We start from the raw sequence: 22,006 nt of genomic DNA, 5'->3' as shown, positions 1-22,006 counted from the left end.
GACTGGCTCCCATACTGGGGTTGATTGATTTGCTGGGCAAGTATATTCCGAATCAGGTAGTACATATCACAGCCTGATTGTCAGACGCGGTAATGAATGGCAAGCTGGACTGCTCCAGCTCTTTGGTGTGAGTCTTATTCCGCACAGTCTTTCCGTCCTCATCAACCCTTCGCTGGGAGAGCCGAGCTGTGTGGATCTGATACTGGCTTTTTTCTCTCTCCCATTCGGTAGTGGATCGAATGCAACTCCAGCAGCATCGCGGGTCTTGCGTGCTAACGAGCCAAGGGGGAGATGCCTTTCAATTTCTTGCAACTTGCTGGGCCGTGAATAGCCCCGATGAGGCAATCTCACAGCCCTCCACCGGGAACCATATCTTCATAATCACGTGTTGATTTCACTGCCGTTCCCTGTATGTACTCCGCTCCGTACTAATGCTTTTTATGTACTGCGTTCTACGCGCGGCAGTTGACTTTATCCGCAGTTCCGCGACATCGCCGGGCGGCATATCTTTTCTCCTGCTGTCCGGAAAATCGCACATCCGTAGATTTGCGATGTTGGGGCATGAATTTCTCTCTCGCTCTCCGTTTGAGGAAATTGTCTTGCCTTGATTTGGCAAAATGTCTAAATACACCGTCTAGTGTGACTGAGATTGTGCTGTCGACTTGTCAAGATTGCTGCCAGTGGGTTGCGGGCCTGGTAGGTCCGGAAAAGAGGTTTCCCCGCTCATGGTGAATTTGTCTGTGCTTTGGAGCTCATCAGGACGAAAGATGAGCGACGAGTGCTGGACTGTGAACATTCACTTCTTCTGTCGCGTTCTGGAAGGCATGCGCGGCCTTTGATCCGGGTCTGGATGAGATCTCACAAATCTCGATCCCATTCTCCATCGATGAGCCACCAGCGTCGACATTCTGCAGGTTGCTGCTTCCCCTCGTCTAGATTGAAGTGTACCGAGAGACCATTGACTCTTTGTACTCATCAGCATCTTCCGGTTTATTGCTGAACCGTGGCACGAGTGCATGTGAGCACAATGATAATTCTGGAATTTCTGCCATGCATGTATCCGGATTTCTATGTTCGTTTCACTGCATGAAATGTCGTGGAAAGTCACTGGTCGGTAGAAGGTTGATTGATGAGAGTGCTGGTCAGTCTTGCCGATATTTTACTGCTATCGTGGGGGGAGGCGTGAGGATTACTCCAGTCCAGTGATAGCGAGACCTTGCTATCACTTGCTTTCCCTTCTCTGACGTCCGACCAGATACTCTGCTCAGTCAATGAAGCCAGTACCTGGTGGCCAGGAACCAGGTCAAGGACGCAAAAGAACAAGGGGGCAAGGCTACACAGCGTCCAATCACCGAATATTCGAGAACGGGCGGCTCGCATAACGCCTACGTATCATCGGATCTCGGAGGGATGGATGGGTGCAAATGAAATGAGACCAGATGAGTAAAAGGTAGGGTTTGACTTGTGACACCTCACAATAGTGAGTTTGTGTACCTCGACAAACGCATTACCGGTTTGCTTCCTGCCCGTTACTGTGTCCAACGCCCGAAAGGAAAATGCCATTGACAAGCAACTGCAGCTACTCAGGGGTTATTGCGTCTGTCTGTCAAACATCCATAAGTCACTGAATGCATGGCACCCTGACGAAGTTTCATTCCCAAAATTTCACTCACAAAATAGTCTCTGTTTCCCCTTTCTGTTGACCGTCGTCGGGATATGCATGTGCTCTGTCGGCGACTGCTCTACTCTTCATTACACCATGCTGTGACGACGCCAACTTTGATTCATGCGGGTCTTTGGCCATTTGAGACCTGATAAATATTTACCTGATTACCCAGATTTACCACTCCTGTCTTCACAGGTGAGACCGGCGCCAACGCCAGCACCCAAAGAAAGGGACCTTCCTTACATAGAACCCCATGAGCCCCTCTTCTCTTGTCACTTCGGGCCGTGTCAATGACTACTACGTCCAAATTCAATAGCAGCTTGTCACCCGCCGCCGACAGACAAATCATCAGATAAGGGCACAAAACGAGTTGTTTCTTGCCGGGAAAGTATCAAGGAGAAAAAAAGGGGGCATTACCAACATTGCAATCGTGCAATGCAAGTAATGGCTGCTGTGGCATTATGGTCCCGGCCGTCATCGGGCATGAATGAGAGATTGTTGTGCAGCCCAGACTCATCGCAGTCGATGTTGTCACTGTCAGATCGTTGCTCTTCTTCCTCTTCTGCACACTCTTCTTTCTATTCCAGAACTGCACGGGTATCGTCAAACAGAATCACCTGCAATACCTTCTCGCCATTCAAAACCAGCCCATCGTCAACTGAGAAGTACGCCTTCCACCGGTTACAGTCATACGAGCAACCACTCAAATTCTCGAAGATTCAACAAAGCCCGGCCACCAGCATGCCTCCTCAACCACTCGACCACGAAAAATGCATATACTGCGGCAATTTCTTCGCCGAATACCAGTGTGGCTGTCAGAAACCCGTCTCGTCGATCAATCGGAACTGCTGAATACCGCTCTTCACGAGTCTTTCTCAGCGGATCTTGAGATTATATGTGTGGTCGGCTGGTTGGGTTGGAACGGGGTGGCTCTGAGAACGGTTTAAATGCTATTCTCTCGCGCACTGCACCCGTCTGCGCTCAACGAAACTGTGAGACGGGCATTATAAAGCCTGTCTGGCCATTTGGAACACCTAACTTGAGAATTTGGGACATTTTGGGGAGCAGAGAGGCCAAGCCGGGGGGAATCCTTGAACTATCTATGGGTTTACCGTCATGGCGTATCTCATGAGTTGACTACATCTGGAATGGGGAACGCAATAGCAACGGAGTTTTCTTTTTCTTTCTGGTGACATTGTCCAATGTTTACGGAAAGCCATCCCTTGGGCACCATTTGAGACTTATGCCTCCCAGGTAAATTTGGCGCTGAGGGGGGGTTTTTTTCTTCCGAATAGTATAGCTACTTTCAAGGTTTCTGCAGATGTCGCTCGGCTTCTCCGTCAATATACTGTTGTTCACTCCCATGAAGTCATGGTACTCAACGCAATGAAAGTCTGTGGCCCTGCCCTGCCCTGCCCTGCCGTCGTTCTTCTCCCGTTAAATGCACGACCGCACCACTGACTTTTGATACATATATACATATTCAAGTACGAAGCTTTTTCACTTGCCAGCATTGGGGTCCTGATTCCCGAGAGGATCTGTTTCTGGACAGTCACGGACGTGCGTTACACGCACTCACGAAAGCGCTAGTTGTATCAGGACACTGAATATGTGCAGCACCGCCCTTTAACTACCTAGTGAAGCACGTGGAACAACGACGCGACTTGACGCGAACTGAAGAGACAGCATGGCAGGAAAAGTTAGAAACAGTGCCTGGTGGAGTCCTGCACCAGCACGGACTACAGATGTCGAGGCTTTGTCACACGCAAGGTCATGGAAGGGTGCCGTGGAATAGGGGGTGGCCGGACTCGTCGTTGATGATAGTGCCGCTGATATTGATGTTGCGGTTCGGAGCGGCCAGAGAAAGGCCCCTCTTGGTTATCATCAGTATTGTGGCGCGTGGAGGTTGTTTCCAGTCGGTGTACACCATTCCAAGTATGCACTCAACAAAAGGGGCTTCGTGGTTGGTAGTAGGTCATTCCATTTCTTGACATCATGTATAGGAGTCTATTCCCTTTATTATCTCCTCTTCCTTCGTCATCTTTTTGATCTTTGATAGGTGAGCCTGCCTACTAGGGTGCTCGCCGACACCGGAGCACATCTCATTTTACCTCAACCCAACCCAACCCAACTCACCTAGCTACCCACTTTCCACCTTCATCCTTGAGGAAAGCAACATTCGGCCCGCTTTTGACCTTGAGGACATTCATCTCGAACTTGGCCAGTTTGGGGGCAGCGGTCTCGAGTTTCTTCAAGTCATCTTGCGATACGAGGCTGATGGCTCCATGTTGCCAGTCTTCGCCTTCCTCTTTGCCTTTGACCGGTACCCCGACAATCTCGAGGCCTTCTAATGCCGCCCCCACGCCCTTGTGCTCAAAGCCGGCGACCAGCTTGTCGAACCAGCCTTCTTCGAGGAGAATACTGGCAGTGAGGTCGACAAGGCCGCCTGGCCCGCCTCCCGCACTCGTGTATAGTAGGTTGCCGACGTCGGTTGCGCGCAGGGTCCACATGCTGAGGTTCAACACGCGCAAGCTGGACAGAGAGTCATCGGCGCTGAGATTCTCGAAACGTTTCTTCACCGCGGTCGGGGCGCGGCCATCGCTCGCGAAGGGAAGAACACCCTCAGCCGGCTTCTCTGTCGTTTCCTTGCCGTCTGCGTCTTTGGTGGCTTCGGCCAGCTCATCCTCGGTCACGGGTACGAATGAAAAGCTGGCGCCGACGATACCTTTCACAATCAGCCCGCTGAGTTCTTCGCCCTGAATTCTGGCTAGGAAATCGCTATCCTCGTGGCCACGGAAGGTATAGCTAGCATCCACAACCTTCAGGCCAACAGTCTTGTCACTTGTGGCCTTGTTCTTGGTCCGCTCCTCGAAGAAATTCCCCACCGTTTTGAAGAAGCCAGGGCGCGCGAAAGAGTCGATGATGTGCAACTCTTGGAGGTTGGTCGCTACTTCGAAGAATTTCTCTGCGTCTTTCCGGGAGTCTTCGCTGATGCCGTCAATGAGGCAGCTGAAGAAGGTCACGCTGCGGAGATTCGGCAGTGATCTTGCAAGTCGGGTGAGGAACGGGGGGTTGCCGGGGAAGCCTAGACCGAAAAGTTCCAACGTGAGGTGGGTGATGGACTTGGGAAGGTTGGGTAGGGGTTGTTGACCGTGGATGGCGTCGGCGAGTTGTGGCCCAACTAGGGTTTGGTACTCGTCCATCTTGATGTCGGCGGTCAGAGTCAGTTCCCTCAGTTTGTTTGCTTCTGCAGGGAAATCTGGTAGCTGAAATCCCTCAAGCGGGATTTGGGCAGCCAGAGGAAAGGAACCTTCTTCCGGGCCAAGGGGGCCTCCATTTGCACCATTTCCTCCTGGTGCCGCCATGTCGGAGAAGAGAGCCAGAAATGAGATAAATATAGTATAGAAAACAAGTGCTAGAAATCGATGTTGACGTTTTCTTCCTCGCCCAGGTGAGGACTTTTGCTCAAGCTAGGCTTTATCACAGGAGTACGCTTCTGTTAGGCTGAGCAACGGTTATGGAGGTCCCAGAGTAATTGAGCGAACCATGGGAATAGATCCAGGAATCGTTTCACGTAAACAAACAACTTATGTACGAAATCAAGTCAGCAGGCGAAGTAGCTCCCCCCTCATTCTGCTTTTCGTGGCGTGCTATTGAGCAATCAGTTCTTCGGTATGATTCTAGCGACATCCTTGAGATAAGTCAGGACTGCCGTTACATGCAAGGTCCATTTTACCCCTCAAGTAGATATGGCCCGGCAACCCGCAAAGTGGTGGTGCTGGGGCTGGGCGCGGGGAAACTGGACAGGGATAGTGAGCTATTTTTGAGGGTGAGACAGCGGAGGAGACACGGATGCTGATGTGGAATTCCTCCACATACATAAACAAGAAGAGAACGGAGCTTCAATGGACCAGAGAGCGAATTGGGTGGTTTGGGAGTCTGTTATACGGGTGTTGAGTCCTGCACTCACTGGTGTGAGATTGGTATAGCTAGCTAGCCATGATGGGAAAGACGGAGTCGCTGCGGCAACCTAGCTGTGCCCGCGCGTCCCTCGACCCTAAGTTTCGAACATATAATGAGCCACTTGCTCGAAAGCTCAATCGATCACCAGCGATTGAGAAGTGCTGAGTCGGAGCTGTGGTTCTTGTCCCTCCCCTTGGGCCTTTTGATCGCGTTAGACGCAACGCGTCGAAGTTTGTGTGCGGAGGGGGAATCCGCCCTCTGAGGCGATGATGTCATCGCATCATTTGGGGCAATGACGCACTCGTACTGTCATTTGAGGCAGGAGCACAGGCAGGACACAAAACTCAACAAAGCTTCAACAACACGACGCCTCTGACCCAGGACCTCGCTTCTCAGAGATACAGTCTTGATCCTTACTACTCCTTCTCCTTGAGCACTTGACCGTCAAAGGCACCCTGATATCTCCGCCATCAGCAACTCTCTCAGCTCACACTTCCATCAGAAGCCTCCTCACGGTCATGGCAGACATGGCCGACAGAGTCAAGCAGGTCGCGGCAGAGGAGTCCAAAAAGGTCAAAGAGATGACAACAGATGCAGTGCGGTCTCGAGCCTACATCTATCCCCTCAAGGTATGCTCTGCACGCTCCACACTCCACTTGACTCGGATCTGACCGAGCTCAGGGCATTCTTTATTTCGTCTCTCACCGAGACCTTTGGAGCCCGTTGACCTCCAAACTCGCTCCCACTCTCACCCTAAGTCTTGGTGTTACGACTTTCATGTTCCTTGTGGCCTATCTCCCTCAAGCTGCCATCATGGCATTCACCTCCGGCCCGGTGGCAGCCATCAGTGCAGCCCTACTCACTCTCAGTGAGAGTTCCACCATTATCAATCTGTTATCTAGGACATTTATGATTGAAGATGCATTGGTAGATACCTTTGATGGGACCTTGTTGTCGAGGGAGTGCACCAACCTCGTCTCTGAGGGCAGACAGGTCAAGGCCGGAGGCGACAACATTGCGCGGTTAGGGAAGCTGCTCAAGAAGCCCTTTGCCAAATTCTCACCCAATGCCATCATCCGCTACGTTCTCTACCTGCCTCTCAATTTCATTCCCGTAGTCGGGACTGTTATATTCATTGTTCTACAAGGAAAGCGAGCCGGACCTGCAGCTCATACCCGCTACTTCCAGCTCAAGGAATGGAATAAGAGACAACGAGAGATCCACATCGAGGAGCACCGTGGGGGTTATACGTCATTCGGAGTTGCAGCATTTCTTTTGGAGATGATACCTTTCGCCAACCTAGTCTTTGCATTTACCAACACGGTTGGTGCAGCACTGTGGGCGGCCGATCTGGAGAAGAATGCCCCACCGCCTGAGAGTGCGCGTGAAGAGCTTAAGAAGGCGCAATGAAGAAAGTGCATTGGTCGTCTGACCACACCTTAGGTCCCAAATACGGTGGGAAATGGTGACGCCAAATCGGTGTGCCTCAAATTACATTGGCTGGAGAAAGAGATGACATAAAACTACGCTGACAAGGCTGGCATGCCTTGAAAATTGGAATGAAACTGTTGCTCGACCTCGCCGATGGTGACTGACTGGCACGGGCTGCCCAATTTACAACAGGTGACGACTCACGTACAACCATCAAATTATGTATCTCCACTGGTGGTAGCGTATTTGGACTGCCAACCAAATGAGTATATCAAGTCAAACAAATCATGGAGTCTCCATCACACATATTCTAGACCTTGGCTGGGTAGACAATACCTTGAATCCTAGCCGTTGACGAACTTCGAACTCCTATACCGAGTACACCTTTATGGTTCGCCACGTTGTCCCAATTTGAATCCCCCCACAATACCGGATGGAGAGACTCTTCATTGGGATTTTATATGAATGTGCCCTCGCTTCAGTGAATATCGGTTGCGACCAGAAGAGTTAATTCTATTTTCCTGCCGGACAGTGTATACCCTTTTACCTCCCCTGTCCTGTCCAGCCCTCGAGTCACTCCTTCCATCATCTTCACTATTCAACCTTTTGCGCCCTTCTTATCCAGAAAGCTGTCCTAGTATCCAACTACCATCGTCTAGGCATTTCAGCTAAAGCCATCAGTTACTACCTGGGGTTCCGGTTTCCGATACCATTTCAAACCGGCAGGACCGGCCTGATCTCGAAAACTATCGCAAAGGGCACTCCGTCGTGTCGAAGTCTCATCTTGTATTCTTACCCAAACAATATGGGATATCAAGGCGGCACCCTCAGCTCGATGCTGATGCTGATGGCCATGGTCCTTATTCTTTCTCCCTTCGATCTAGCGTTCTCGTATCCTCACCATCCTGTTGGCATTGTCGCAGGTCAAGCAGCCTCCAACTTGCGCACCAAATATCCAATTGCCGGCAGGGCCACTGCGAGTACCGCTCATGCCGGAAGTGCGGCCTCATGCTCTGACGGTCGTTGCATTGGATCCACGGATACCATCACATATCAACTCTGCGATAGTTTCAATGAGACCACAGTGAACGATCCCAATAACTCAAGGAATATCCATATTCTTTGCGACGTTGACTTCCTCGGACAAGACATCTATCCATTCATCCTAGCACAATCGTTCGACGAATGTCATGCTTGCTGCAACAGCTTCAACAAGATATCAAATGACACAAAATGCCTCGGGTTCCTCTTTGCACCTGAAAGAGTGAATGGTACTGATGACTGTTACCTGAAATCCTCATTGCACAATCCCACGCCAACGGAAATTCAACTGATTGGCGCTGTGCTTATCCCGTCCATGACCAGCAATTCATTGGCTTCACCCCTCGAGCGAAATTCCACTCCTCGCAATGATTCCCCCAAGACGGAGTCGAGCCTGTCTGTTGCAGAGTTCAAGGTCCTGGGGGCCTCTATCAGCAGACCTCCAAAGTACTATCCTAGTCATGTCCCATATGGTCCCACCGAGATGCTTTACAATGCCGCCTCGCTCTACACTGCCAACGAATCTTTGGTAAGAGATTACGCCCTTGCGGATGACACAGGTTCTTGGACTGAATCCAAATTACCGAATCCGGTGCTGGCAGAAATGAAATCGGTGCCACAGATTTCACGTGATGGAGGGAGAGGAGGTAGTATCAATGGAACCCAAATCTTCGTCTTCTGTGACACAAAGAGTGTCCGAATTGACGATACACCTGACTCCGGCCAGTTGGTCAGTTTTGTCTCCAGCTCCGTTGCCACTGACAAGGGAGTGAATGCGTTGTCTGGCAACCCACTCGAACTTGTGGACAATCTTGGTGAGTGGCAAGACGATGTGGGTAGAATGCGAGGGTTTGCCCCCATGACTTTGGGAGAACAATCATACAACACCGCCATTTCTGGATCTGGCTATCGCTACGCAATCTGGCCTGATTCGTCCCTCATTCCCTTCAATACTTCGCATGCTCTCCTATACCCTACACTGGTCTTTGACATTGACAAGCGCATTGAAGCTCCTGTGTTCAACGAGATTGGGAACTCTGTTTTGTTGGTATCTGTTGATCCAACCTACGGTCCTGTTGCAGAGAGAACTGTCAACCAATTATTCAAACAGGGACAGATCGCATTTGGAACAGTTGGCGGCATACGTGCTTGGGGCCCCAAAGGTATTGGTGCCAATGATGGATATATCTACCTGCTTGGTCAGCATAAGGGACGAGTCAATGCCGGCACAAGCGGTAATGGTGTACTTGTTGCGCGAACCACCCCGTCAGGTATCAATGATTTGTCATCATATACCTACTGGAATGGCAAGTCGTGGTGTGATACCATGCCATCTGTCGACTCAACAGCCACCATACTCGACCATTTGGTTCAAAATATGGACATCTTTTATGTGCCAGCTTTGCGCAGTTTCATCATGGTGTACCTCAATATCTATGGAGACAACACGTTTTACTACCGTCATCTCCCCCTGGATCTGGATGTGATTCCAGGAGGAGATTATGTTGACAACATTGTTAGTGGCAAGTGGTCTGAAGAGAAAGTCCTTGCTAAACCAGGCGCCCCCGTTAGGGAGTTCCTCTACTCTGGAGGAGTTCATGGCGGCTATTTCGGTGCTGAAGACATCACTAATGGCGGATGGAAGATGCTGATCACCTGGACCGAGAAAACTGGAGCAGATGCGTATAGTCCAAACGCTGGTTATGCTCATAAGTCTGCCTATGTTCGCCTCAGTCTGGATTGATGTATTTCATTCGGCAGATGAATGGCTACAATCTCAGCAAAAGCTCAGAACTGATATTGCAAAGCATATTGTGTTGCCGCACTAAAAGGAACCGTTTTGTTTAGGACTAGGCCTTTGCACTATTTCACAGTCAAATGGACAGTGGTTTCTGACCAGGTTAAGACGTCTGAGGCGTCCTTGGGCTTCCACAGTTCATATTTGCCGCATTAGCAATCGGCGCAATAGGCGACTGATTCACTGACAAAATGAAATGACTCGTGACATGGTTACTCCTGATCACGCACATCCCGACGAGAGTTGAGGTTTTGACACATCAATAGTCGATGAGAAAGATATCCGAATTCGTCAGCACTTGATACTGGTAGACTTGATTCGCAGCGCAGGGAGAATGTATGTACGCCCGTGCCGAGAGACGGTGGTAGTGAGCATCCTTCACTCCTTGCTTCTTGAAGCTCTTAGTCCAAGGGAAATTGACCTTGTCTGACGGGAGTTCTCCCGACTTCGCCGTGGAAGCACTGCACAAATATCGTGTAAAGGATTCCATGTGATAAAGTACTCTGCAGTCAGACAGGTAAATATGTCTCACGCCATTTTCCAGGTCCCAGAATCGAGCGGGTCGCGCTTGAACACGCGTTCTCATTAAATGCCTTCCAGCTCGACACCAAATCAGTGATATATCTCAACTTGCCCGCTGAGAGACCTCCGGCCAGCAACTTCTAGCCTCGGGCTCAAACATCAACCTGAAGAGGGGAAAAAACAGCAACACGAGTTACACGCGCCAAAGTTTGACAGGCTGCCCAAAAAGCCCTTGTTCCGGCGACGCCGATGACTGGAACAGCGACTGGATGATTGATGAAAAGGCGTCTCTATTAGTCATCGTGAGGAGCAGGTCTGCAACCACTCCATTTTGCCGCGCACACACAATCTCATCAATAAGCTCCACGCCTGCTTTCCGAGTCTGACTCCAAAAAGATGGGCTCGGACCCCACTTCCCCCTTCTCCCAGCAGCCTTGTGGACAAGCCCGTGACCACCACAAACATCTCATCTTCACAGGCCATTTCTTCGCGGCTGACCGTTTTGCCTGCGGACTGGGTCTCTGCCAATAGTATTCAACATCGCAATATGACACGGTCACATTCAGGCTGGAAATCATCCAGTGGTTTGTGCGCGACATTACTGGCACTTCTCAATATCAAATTTCATGCACGCCAGCTAAACGAGACCTGTTTTGAAGTCAGCAGCTTCGTCCAATATTCCTCGCTGCAGAATTCTGCACATCGGACAAATCAGGGAGATTAAACACGGCATATTGCAGCATGGTCCAGGTAGTGCTTGCAGGAGGGACTGGCTGTGAGAACTCTACTCTTGGAGAGCAGTGGCTGCTGTATGTGGGTGTGTACTGATGTGGACGGCCGTCCTGCTCGCAAATGTCAGAAGAGAGATTCTACATGCTCTTGTTGCAATTCGTAAGCATGAGCTGACTTTGTTTACTCGCTCGGTACTGTCTGCCCACCAACCCGAATCTCCCTCGACGGGTGATTAACCATTACGGCATCTCCACTTTCAGACCTTGAAATGCTGGGGGCTAGCGTTATCAAGGTCGACTCTAATGACAAGCGCACCCTCGCGACGCACCTGAAATGGGTTGACGTGGTGCTATCGTTTGCCTTTGCAGCTGCTGATCCAGAAGGAAAGGCCCAGAAGAATCTCAGAGACGCAAGTGTCGCTGCTGGGGCCAAGCGTTTGGCTCCCGGCGAGTCGTGCATGGTAAGTCTTCCACTTACGGGCCTTGCACTCAAGAGCTCGGAACTTGAATCCCCCCCTCCCAACAGGTCGAAGTGGTACTGGCAATTAGTACTTGATCATTCGAAAGATATAGTATTTCGATACTTGCGAGAAATCAGCAAAGAAAAGAAGCTCGGCTCTCGTTCCTTCATTGACCAGCAGCAACAGGTCTAATTGCAAGATCTAATCAGGTACTGGGGGGCTCTCCTTTCCAGCCTGGTCTATTGACGAACTAGCTGGGGGCGCCCCCCACCAAAAGACTCGGCACATACAAATGTTCAAGATCTTTAGGGACCTGGAGAAGCGACGTGCAATTATACCAGCGGAAGGTGACAGGAAACTGATATTTATGACCGCACAAGACTAGCACGTGTCGTTCCCGAAGCCATTGATTATGCAGGTGTTTTGGCCGGAGCCAGGTGGAATTGATGGCCAGGCATTGACCAACCTTGGGATTCTGACGCTCGCCGAAGAGATTCGAGATATGTACATACGTGCTGCGACACGTTCGTTTCACGTTGACATGATTGGGAGCCCGCTAGCATTAGAATGCTGACTTGAGCTTGTTTTCCAATGCTAGAATCACTCAAGATTGAGACTGCCGCTCGAGCTGATGTCGAAGCCGGCGTATTAAAGCTCTCGTGGATTCCCCATATCGGACACCCTTCCATTCTAGCTGACCACAATACACGAGAGCCGTCGCAGGACATCATCGCTGGAGCACTGATTGCTGCGGCTGCTGGGTCGTGGACCGTCTCCGATGAATGGAACAAACTGCTACAAGATGTGAAGCTGACCACGGGGGAGGAGTGTCTCAGGAACCACGTGTGGGAGGGTATAACATAAGCCTTTCGGGGCCCCGTGCACCTCCCAGGGGAAGCCCAAGGGGATCTGGATACGAAGAAGAGAGGTATTCAAGCTTTCTTGGGAGTTGGCAATCAAAGTCAGAGACTGGCAGGGCCGAAAACGAACTCCACGATGGACCGAACCATGGTTCTCTCGGCTTCGCGCACCGCCACGGCCCATGAAGCAACCAATCAGCACGCTTATGACAGATAGAGTTTGGACACAGACCTCATCGCATCGGGCTCCCTAAATTGGGCACGGGATGGAGAAATGAGGTGTTTCCTAAATAACTTGAATGCACCGAGCGCACGTACAATAATTGCGCAAGCGCACGGTTACAGTACCATCCGCCTCGCCAATAGCACCGCACCCAGAAAAAGCGCATGGTACGGGCGTCCGTAGTTCCCCCAAACTGACACCTGAAAATAGATGGTCAGTTGGCTGCAGGCCGGAATGTAACGTTTCTCATTATTGGTATTGGCAGTGAGCTCCAATTATTCCCTCAAGACTCAGGGGACCATGGCGTATACCAGTAGTAGTAGCATTATGAGTGGCATCTGTAAGTTGAAGCGTATAAGATCATTGACGACTGCCATAGATAGCTCGTGGATTCTTTTATTCATTCCAGGCATAATCACAACACAGTAATCGACTCTGCCACCACATCAAAAAACACCGGCCAAGCACAACAGCAGACGCATTCTCCTTTCAAGCCCTTTTTCTCTTTTCGAGATCATAATATCGTGCCCAACATGCAAAAGACAGCCGCCTTCGTGGCGCTCGCCGCACTCCTGTCGGCTAGCAGTGCCGCGCCATTGGCAAATGGTAACTGGCAAGACCATCAGTCCGGCAACGCACCAGCGCCAGCTCCGGCCCCTTCCTCTCCATTCGCCTTCCCTCTATCCAATGGCTTCCCGAATCTAAGCCCCGCCGCACTCCAGGCCGTCGAGGTGCAAGCCCAAGGAACCGAGCCCAACGGCGCTGCCCCAACAGGCCTCTCCGAGGACGACCTGACAAGCATCCGTCTGATCGCCTTCAACGAGCTGTTTGAAGTCGCCTTCTTCACGGACCTGCTCTACAACGTGACGAACCGGGTGAGCGGCTTCGAAGTCCCCAATCCCAAGAAGCGACAAGAGATGATTGCCGCCATCACTGCGATCCAGGCTCAGGAAGAGCTGCACGCCATCAACGCCAACGCAATCCTCGCCGCCAACGGCCAAGACCAGATCCAGCCGTGCCAGTACATGTTCCCGAGCACGACTCTCTCGGGAGCCCTGTCGTTCGCGAAGACCTTCACCGATGTCGTCCTGGGCACATTGCAGGACGTGCAGCTGCACCTGGCCACGAACGGCGTCGCCGGCGTCGTCCCCATCATCGGCTCCGTCATCGGGCAGGAAGGCGAGCAGAACGGCTTCTTCCGCACGTCGACCGGCTTGATCCCATCGTCGCAGCCATTCCTGACCCGCTCGGCGCGTGCGTTCGCATTCAGCGCACTCAACCAGGCCGTTGTGGTCCCCAACTCCTGCCCGAACGCGCAGCTCGTTGGCCTGCCGGTCTTCCAGCCCCTGAACGTCATCACCGCGCCTATCACGCCCAACGACCAAACCCTCCAGTTCTCCATCGCAGTCGACGAGTCGGCCGCCAAGACCGGGGTGTCGATGGCGTTCATCAACGGCCAGAACACCCCGCTCGTACAGGAGGTCAACAACATCAACTTCCAGAACGGCGTCGCGACCTTCGAGGTTGATTTCCCTTACACCGAGAACTTGCTCAATGGGCTCACCATCGCAGCTCTCGTGGCTGGCAATGGCCCGTTCGCCGACGCGGATGAGGTCGCGCAGGCAACACTTGCTGGGCCTGGGCTTATTGAGATCAACTAGGGAGAATTCATCACATCAAACCCCTTTTTTGTTTTTTGAACATTGCATAGCGCAACGGCATTATTGGGAACTGTTCTAACGTCGCGTCTGGGGGCTGGGCTGGCCTTTGTTCCTATTGCCTTTCTTGCAGGGATTTATCCGCGTTGGAAACTGATGCTGTTACCGGGTTGATTTGACAACTTGCATTGGGCACTATCGACTGTTTTGAAATCAATCGCGTTCCGAGCGTCTGGGTTGAAGTTTAAAGGTGCACTGGTGCATGGGTACACAACCAAAGCTATTGGCAACTTGCATCCCGTGGGACCAAGCTCTCCATTTAATTTAATACTGACATACTTTTGTCTCCCTGACTTACCTCCTATTTGATGCTGCCCGTGCTGTCACATTCGTCTTTGGCCGAGCTTTAGCTTTCACCTGACACGTAGCGCGTTGCGAAGCGAGTTCGCTTTCTCCGAGACGGAATGCTGAACTTGTAAGAATGAGTACGTGATGGGTAGCAACGAAAAGCCTTCGTGTATGGCGCGGAGCCCTTTTTTTCACGTACTATGCAGCTCAAGTTGTTTCTGGAAGTGGTCCATTGGTCAGTCAGTTGCAGTGTTTCGATCGATCGACTATTGGGGTTTGAGAATGACGGTTGATTCTTAAGACTTAAAACGCTGCACATATCTCACTACCACCCACCGTAGCCCAGAGGACCTCAATTCGACAGCAAAACTCGAAGTGGATACTGATATATCTAAGTACAAGCCAACCTCAAGGTAGGCATACCCAATCCAAATATAAAACCATTCATCCAGCGCACGCATATTCGGAGAGGCACGATTTTCACGCGTGGAAGACAGTACGGTCCGGAAATGGGCTTGTCGCAGCGCCGAACGCGGCCAGAGAACAAGCAACATTTAGTGATAGTCACCTGGGTAAATACAGGAGGTCTGTTATCTTGATGAGTTTTACCCCCTTCGCTTCGAGCCCATTTCCAATCACGCACTGGCAGTCACTTCACCTTGCCAAAAACCCCCTACTACCGAGGGGTGCCCCCCAACATCTACTGGTAGATAGGAGGGTCGCCCTTCCCAACCGAAACGCCCAGCAAATACGACGTTTTGATATTCCAGAACTGCAGAATATCCCCCAACATTAGCTTGGCCAGTTCCACCTCTAAGATCCCACTCCTCAGGGGCTAATGTGTCGTGGTCTGGTTGGTGGGCCTTCAGGTAGGATGTAGCCTCTTGGTGGAAGAAGATAGGGGGGGACTGCCCTCCTACAGTTTGTCTAGCGAATAGCGACAGCGAAAGCTGGACTAACAACTGGAGGTAGTGTAGATGTTCTGTTCGAACCTACCAACTGCAGCTTTTTGGCCCTTTTTGGGCGCTTTTGGGCTTTTCTGGTTCATCTGGAATAAAATACCTATCTAGGGGGAGGAAGATGTGAGCACTCCCTCCTGGCGAGTATCTTCACTCCAGTTCACCTACAAGTCAAGACCACCATACGGCCGGGTCTTCCTTTCACCACTCCTAGCTCACAAGCAGCCCGTTCGTCCGTCCGTCCGTGTGGCCAGCTGATCACGCTTTTGCGGCGCAGGACTTCGTCTACCCTTGAGCATCGTTTCGAGTCGTGTCTGAAAGCACATGCTGGAAACACCATGGACTCGAAGCCCTTCCCAACCAGGACCGCCCGCTTGCTTCACGTCTAGCTCATACGTACAATTGGCCATTGGCCATGTATGCCCCGTCCTCAAGCCGGCGGCCGGCGATCATGAGTCCTTCTTGTTCTCCAATAGCTTGGCTTCTAGAATACTAGTAGTCGATGTCGGATGTCCGTCATCATGGAAGTTGACAGGAACGATCTCGATGAGGAATCGGCACGAGAGTACAAGCTATCAATAGTCGGCTTTGTTTCAACTTGCCGTGCTTACTTTTCGCCCTTCTGGTCACGATTATGGTTGTTCAGCAATAGTGTGAGAATTATGTGATATTCGAAGTACCTCATACCAGCCAGCACTCCAGGAGATAATGTGGATCCACACGCTTGTTGTCGTTATTGCGTCTTGTTGCACACTGTGCTTTGACCTTCCAATTCTGGATATTGTTCCGTCTGCCAGTGTCTACTGTTCCTTATGAACGAACTGCCCCGTCTTCTTTCCCTCGCCCTAGCTCGCTCTCTTTCCTCTGTATCACTTAAGGACGTAAGGCATAGCGCGGTAATCGATGTGGCAATTGTAGGTGCTGTGAGCTTCATCGATGAACAAACTATTCAATCAATCGATCTAACTGCCCCTAGTGATTATATCATATCATATCAGCCTTTGCTATCAATATGGGCGAGATCTAGGCTTCTAAACGGATATGCTTTAGAATCCTTGATCTGATCTGATCAGGCTGGGCGCGGTGGGCCAAACGTATAGACATCCATATACCCACTGCACACAGAGGCATTACATTACTCCGGACTCCGGCTTTCCTGTACTCATGACCCAAATTCCAGACTTGCGTGGACGAGCAAACATGCATGCATCCTAACAAGCACAATTGTCAGACTTTTGTTTCGTTCGTTCTCCCAGGTTGACTCGGGCCTCCTCTGCTCGATTGGCTGCGCCAGACAGGGCAGCCTGGGTACCTCCTCCGCTCGCACCTCGTGCACCCTTGAGGCTGGTCTCGGGAATTGCATTCGCGATTGCGCTGAACACATCTGCGACGTTCGTACCGGTCTTTGCACTGGTCTCGAAGAACAAGAGGCTCTCCTCTTCGGCATATGACTTGGCTTCGCGGGTGGAAATCTTCCGAGCGTCTCCATCATCTGTGGGTTCGGCTTCACCGGCTTCGGCTTCTCCTCCATCTTCAGTCTCTGAGACGGCACCATCCGAAGAATCGGCACCTTCGGAAGCCTCTGCACACAGATCGAGTTTGTTACCTACCAGGGCGATGACAATTCCCGGTGAGGCCTGCCGTTGGAGTTCGGCTACCCAATGTTTCGCCTTAGTGAGCGAGGTGGGCTTTGTCAGGTCGTACACTACCAAGGCGGCCTGGGCGTTACGGTAGTACATGGGTGCCAGAGAAGCAAAACGTTCTTGGCCAGCGGTGTCCCAGATCTCGAATTTGATCACTCTGCTGGGAAGGGAGATCTTTTGGGTCAGAAAGGCAGCTGTGTCACATACTTGTTAGACGCGGGACATGTAGAGGAGAAGGTAAATCGGGGAATAGGCAAAATGAACCGGATAAGGGACGAAGGGACGTAGAGATATCGACGTACCGCCAATAGTAGGTTCCTTGTTTTCCTGGAAGTCATTATTGACAAATCGCAAGACTAGAGAGGACTGTTCCACTTGTCAGCGACATCTATTCCAATAGCTTCTTGCGGGGCGGGACATTCTCCCATTTTATGTGAGGATAAGAAATCGTAAACAGAATTGTACAAGAATCACGGACAAGACAGGTTTGTGTCAAAGTGTCGCTCTGGGAACTTTGGGTGGGAATGGCGAAAAGACTGTTGCAAATGAGAATGGGGGTATGCGCAACCAACCTTTCCAACTGCTGCTTCGCCCAACAGAACCAGCTTGACGCTGCTGCTGGGCTTGGGCGCTGACGAGTTGTCTGCCATGCTCTGGGAGGTATAATTAGACAGGTATTGTGGAACACAAGGATCTGGATGTATTGAGGAGGAGTTCAAGTCGCTCTACAAATGTCCGGCAGCGAAGAGGTGGATTGAATATCGCCTGTTCGGCCGTATGAGTTGGAAGGGTTGGGGATGGTGGCGGAGCTTAACGCCGGGTTCTAGGAGCAAAGGGAGAGATAAGTCCGCACAAGACACAAGAGCAAGGATATTTACTCAAGAGACAAAAGGTGTCGATGGAGGATTGGAGGGAGTGATTGAATGGGTTGAATTATGGTGGTTCGATGTTGGACCAGCCAGTGAGCAAGCAAACCGGAATAAGTGACGAAGCTTGGCGTCTGCAGTCCGAGTGGCCCACTGTAGAATTGTTAGGGTTAAGTAGAAGAGCTGAATGCGTCATAATTCTCGAAGCTGGAAAGAGCATAGCGTGTTTCTAAAAGAGGACATTCATATGCCACTCATCCACGATGGTGCCTTATCAATGTGTCGCGATATGGACGAATTCAGTGCTCTACATCTTGCGGTCACAACTGCCCTACCTTAAAATGTGGTACAGATGTCCTGGGTGCACTCCCCACGCTTGCTCCTTGTCTCTGGAGGGTTGTGCTAGTGTTACTATCGAGTCCTCCAGTCGTGCATGGGTGTCATTGAAATTACACCCGCCGACCGTGAAACGTACTGAAGGAACTGTGTACGGACTTGAGCAAGGCCAGTCAATGATATTAATCAATCTTTATTAGGTCTCTCAAGAATGAGTCTTGCATCGGCTGTCTCTATGACTTAGACGCAATACCTCAAGCCCAGTGGTAGGCTTTGCATCCTCTGAATACACCAACATGTTGGCAGATGGATATGTTCCTTTCTGGACGACTGCGAATCAGCCGAGATGCGTTTCCATGGCACCGTGCGTCTTCGATCATCCTTCATCCTAGAAACAATATCCCAGAACGCCCATTGGAAAAATAATTGACCTGAGTCATACAATCTATCTTGCGAATGTCCGTCATTCGCTTTTGAGTATCCAGCCTGCCGACCCTCCCATCCCTGTCTAGTCCAACGCCCGAAAGAATATGAAACGAAAATCGACTTTTGTGTGGTAAAAACATGATTGTACAGGAAAGGTCGTCGTGGAAAGTTGTCCCAGAAAGATGTGTTGCGCCATGCATGCAGGAACATAAGTGTCGCCGGAAACGCTCAGATGTCGAGTGCGATCAAGTACTTGTACAGGGTAGTCGAAAACCATATGGGGGATTAAACTGATGTAAGAAGACAAAAATAATCGCTCAGTCGAACACGGGGCGGTTCTGATGATATCACAAACGGCCTGTTGCGCTGTCGGGTCGACACCGAATTGAACGGACCTCTTGCTAGGTTGAAGAAGCTGCGTACAAAATCGACTGTGGACCGGCGGAGAAAGAGAGTTGCTCGGCCGTTTCATGCGGCATAAGAATGATTGTGGTTGAGATCGAGAGGCTATCAACCATGGCGTCCCTTCGGAGGAGGCTTTGGTTTGGGAACACCCGTGGTGTCGTATGCACCGCGACCCATGTCGCATGGAGCAGATGCTTGTGACGAGGAAGTCATTGTGAATCTGTCAAAAAAAAGGTTGTGTTAGAATGCAGGGATCTTTATCGAGGACAGAGCGAGATTGAGCAGATGCAGGCTTATATAGCCCAAGCTGGTGCTGACTCACAGTATAATGAGCGTGCAGTCTGCACAGACAAGATTGGCCGATAGGCGCTAGAGTTGTACGGAGCACCACGCGCGTTGTACAAGAGTATCTCGCTGACTGCGGAGCTCAGAGGTCTTTGTAAGAGGGTATTTGAACGATGTCAAGGGAGGAATGCGGGAGGAAAGGAGTCGGCGCCTTGAGAATTTGAGTTTCTCCCTGTCAAATGCTGATCCAGACTGGTGGTCTCTCGGCTGTTTTGGGGGGATGTGGATGTTAGAGAACAGGTAGTTTCTCGAGTCTCGGATATGGGATGACGGATTGGGAGCGGATTGGGAGCGTGACCAGAACTATGGTGCAAGACTCGATTTTAGGGGTGGATCCGTTGGAAGTATCTGATGTGTTCGACCTGAGCGAATTTGGTCGGGGAGAAAATACTATGAGATGTTGCGTTTAGGGCTGATGTCTCCTTTCGCAGTAATCAAGCAAGACAAGCAGATCAAATGATGCAGACAAAGAACGTCAAAAGGTTGGATGTAGATTTTGAAGAGTCGAGTGTTTAAGGAGTCGAACGTGTAACGAGGGAGAAAAAGGATACAGTAGACAGTGACAGCAGGGAAGTAGTAGGCATTATAACTCGAGAGGAAATCCGAGGTACCGAAAGGGGCTCACCGTCAGCTGTGGACTTTGTGGTGTCAAAGTCGACAGGGCTTGCTTTTTGGGAAGCAGGGCCACAAGGCTCCTCCCTACTCCCTTGAAGCGGGCGATCCAGTTTCCAGCTTCCCGCAGGGTGCCAGAAGGGCGGATGGTGGGGCCTAGGGACCGCCCACGGAGCCTAAAAACCTTAGCCTCGAGACTTTACTCTCCCGTGGGTGATTAGAAGGCAGGGGAGGGAGTGAGCAGGTTGAGTGACGGTGTCTCGTTATCGGAGGCGATCCAGTTGGGAGAATTGGAGAGGGACCGGAAAGGCAGGGAGGGTGTTCCGCCTGGGAGGGAGAAGGGTGGTGGTGCGAGGCTAAAACAAGTAGGATCACTTCGTGGGTAGAGTCAGAGGCTACTGGAAACTGGATCTGGAACGTTTTGGGTTGTTTCCATGGCGGCAGAGAGGGCCCAAGTGGGATCGAGAGTCAGAGGAGTCCAAGGTCGGAGGAGTCAGAGTCGTCTCGAGTAGAGCGATCAGGCACGGTTCTAAAACACCTGGGAAGGTGATTCCCCGATCGTAGCGTTGAACAGGGTGCGAGGTGCGCACCCAGTAGGGAGTACGGAGCGCTACTGGAGCGCGGCGTCTCTATTGCTTCGATTCGAAATAGTTCATGACGCATCCGAAGCTGGTCGACGCGAATGGGTGTTGGTGGGTGAGCAGTGAGCAGTGAGCAGTGAGCACTGGGGGCTAGGCTCCAAGGGCCCTTAGCCGTCGTCCAGGGTTCCAGGGGTGACGGAGAGGCTCGAGAGGCCCGGGTGCTGAAAACTCACCTGCTAAACTACGGCCAGGCTAGGCCGAGATTGGGGGACGCTGCCATTCGACTGCCACCCGGAAGTCGCCCCAACCGCCAAGGGCGTCCTAACCTTCCGAGGGTGTCCCAAGGGGTGTCAAGTCAATCAGTCACCTCCAGAGCGCAAAGTGACGGTCACGGTGACGGGGGCCTACTTGGTTGTTTGGTTGACGGAGTCTTGTGGGAGCTGACCGCGCAGCAGGCAGCAGCAGAGGTCGATGGGTTGCGATTGGGCGGGTGGAGGAGAGCGCGAGTCGAGGGTGTGTCCGCGTTTGAGGGACCAATACTCCGTACCTCTTTTTACGAGTGCTTTACTCACCATTGCTTCAACGCTCAGCCATCCTCCGGTTGACTCCTTGGGCTGCTAAAGGCGCGGAAGGAAGTAGGCGAGAGCGACTAGAAACGCTAGAATAATGATCAATCCCTCCGCCTCCTCCACTCGGACAAAGTGATGGGACTACGGGTCACAATTCGCCATCCGCCCACAAATCGCAGCCAGACAGTCTGCCAAACAATGGTTATTCGGTTTAGAGCGACATCCCGTCACCATGGTACCACTGTGTCAGGCTGCGGTAGCATGGCCCCCAACCAGATTTCCTGATGCGACGTGAGAAGGAGTGACGTCTTCCAAAGAGAGCCATTAGAAGTTCAAAAGAAAAAAAAAAGTTTGGTCGACCCAGGCTGACCCTGTCACTCGATATTATCGGAGGATAGGGGGGCATCGATACCCCTGGGGCCCTGGGGTCCTGGGACCCTGGGCCTGTTTTAGGCTTGGGGCTTGGGGCGCGGCAAGGGGTTTGGGCCATCGGCATGGGCCAGGCTAACCGCCTTGGTGCTGTCCGCACATAGAGTTGGGCCAAGTCGGGCAAAGCTGGAGT

General features: G+C 51.5%; 6 protein-coding genes across 6 annotated transcripts; 4 read left to right on the top strand and 2 right to left on the bottom strand.

Moving 5' to 3' along the window:
• Positions 1-3,798: 3,798 nt before the first annotated feature.
• On the bottom strand, positions 3,799-5,031 carry A1O9_06473 (uncharacterized protein; the record flags this gene model as incomplete). Its single annotated transcript, XM_013405683.1, has 1 exon — positions 3,799-5,031. The coding sequence occupies one exon, from the start codon at positions 5,029-5,031 to the stop codon at positions 3,799-3,801; it is 1,233 nt and encodes a 410-aa protein (XP_013261137.1).
• A 1,125-nt stretch (positions 5,032-6,156) lies between these two features.
• Positions 6,157-7,039, top strand: A1O9_06472 (uncharacterized protein; the record flags this gene model as incomplete). The annotated part of the gene is made up of 2 exons (XM_013405682.1): positions 6,157-6,258; positions 6,311-7,039. The coding sequence occupies 2 exons, from the start codon at positions 6,157-6,159 to the stop codon at positions 7,037-7,039; spliced, it is 831 nt and encodes a 276-aa protein (XP_013261136.1).
• Positions 7,040-7,865: 826 nt separating this feature from the next.
• Positions 7,866-9,845, top strand: A1O9_06471 (uncharacterized protein; the record flags this gene model as incomplete). The annotated part of the gene is made up of 1 exon (XM_013405681.1): positions 7,866-9,845. One exon carries the CDS (start codon positions 7,866-7,868, stop codon positions 9,843-9,845), a length of 1,980 nt encoding a protein of 659 aa, XP_013261135.1.
• Positions 9,846-12,025: 2,180 nt separating this feature from the next.
• On the top strand, positions 12,026-12,477 carry A1O9_06470 (uncharacterized protein; the record flags this gene model as incomplete). Its single annotated transcript, XM_013405680.1, has 2 exons — positions 12,026-12,137; positions 12,212-12,477. 2 exons carry the CDS (start codon positions 12,026-12,028, stop codon positions 12,475-12,477), a joined length of 378 nt encoding a protein of 125 aa, XP_013261134.1.
• A 752-nt stretch (positions 12,478-13,229) lies between these two features.
• On the top strand, positions 13,230-14,357 carry A1O9_06469 (uncharacterized protein; the record flags this gene model as incomplete). Its single annotated transcript, XM_013405679.1, has 1 exon — positions 13,230-14,357. One exon carries the CDS (start codon positions 13,230-13,232, stop codon positions 14,355-14,357), a length of 1,128 nt encoding a protein of 375 aa, XP_013261133.1.
• Positions 14,358-16,872: 2,515 nt separating this feature from the next.
• On the bottom strand, positions 16,873-17,642 carry A1O9_06468 (rab family, other; the record flags this gene model as incomplete). The annotated part of the gene is made up of 2 exons (XM_013405678.1): positions 16,873-17,478; positions 17,607-17,642. The coding sequence occupies 2 exons, from the start codon at positions 17,640-17,642 to the stop codon at positions 16,873-16,875; spliced, it is 642 nt and encodes a 213-aa protein (XP_013261132.1).
• Between the last annotated feature and the right edge of the window lie 4,364 nt (positions 17,643-22,006).

Source organism: Exophiala aquamarina (genome assembly GCF_000709125.1).
Source record: "Exophiala aquamarina CBS 119918 chromosome Unknown aczIA-supercont1.4, whole genome shotgun sequence".
Lineage (NCBI taxonomy): Eukaryota > Fungi > Ascomycota > Eurotiomycetes > Chaetothyriales > Herpotrichiellaceae > Exophiala > Exophiala aquamarina.
This window is presented reverse-complemented; position numbering and strand designations above follow the sequence as displayed.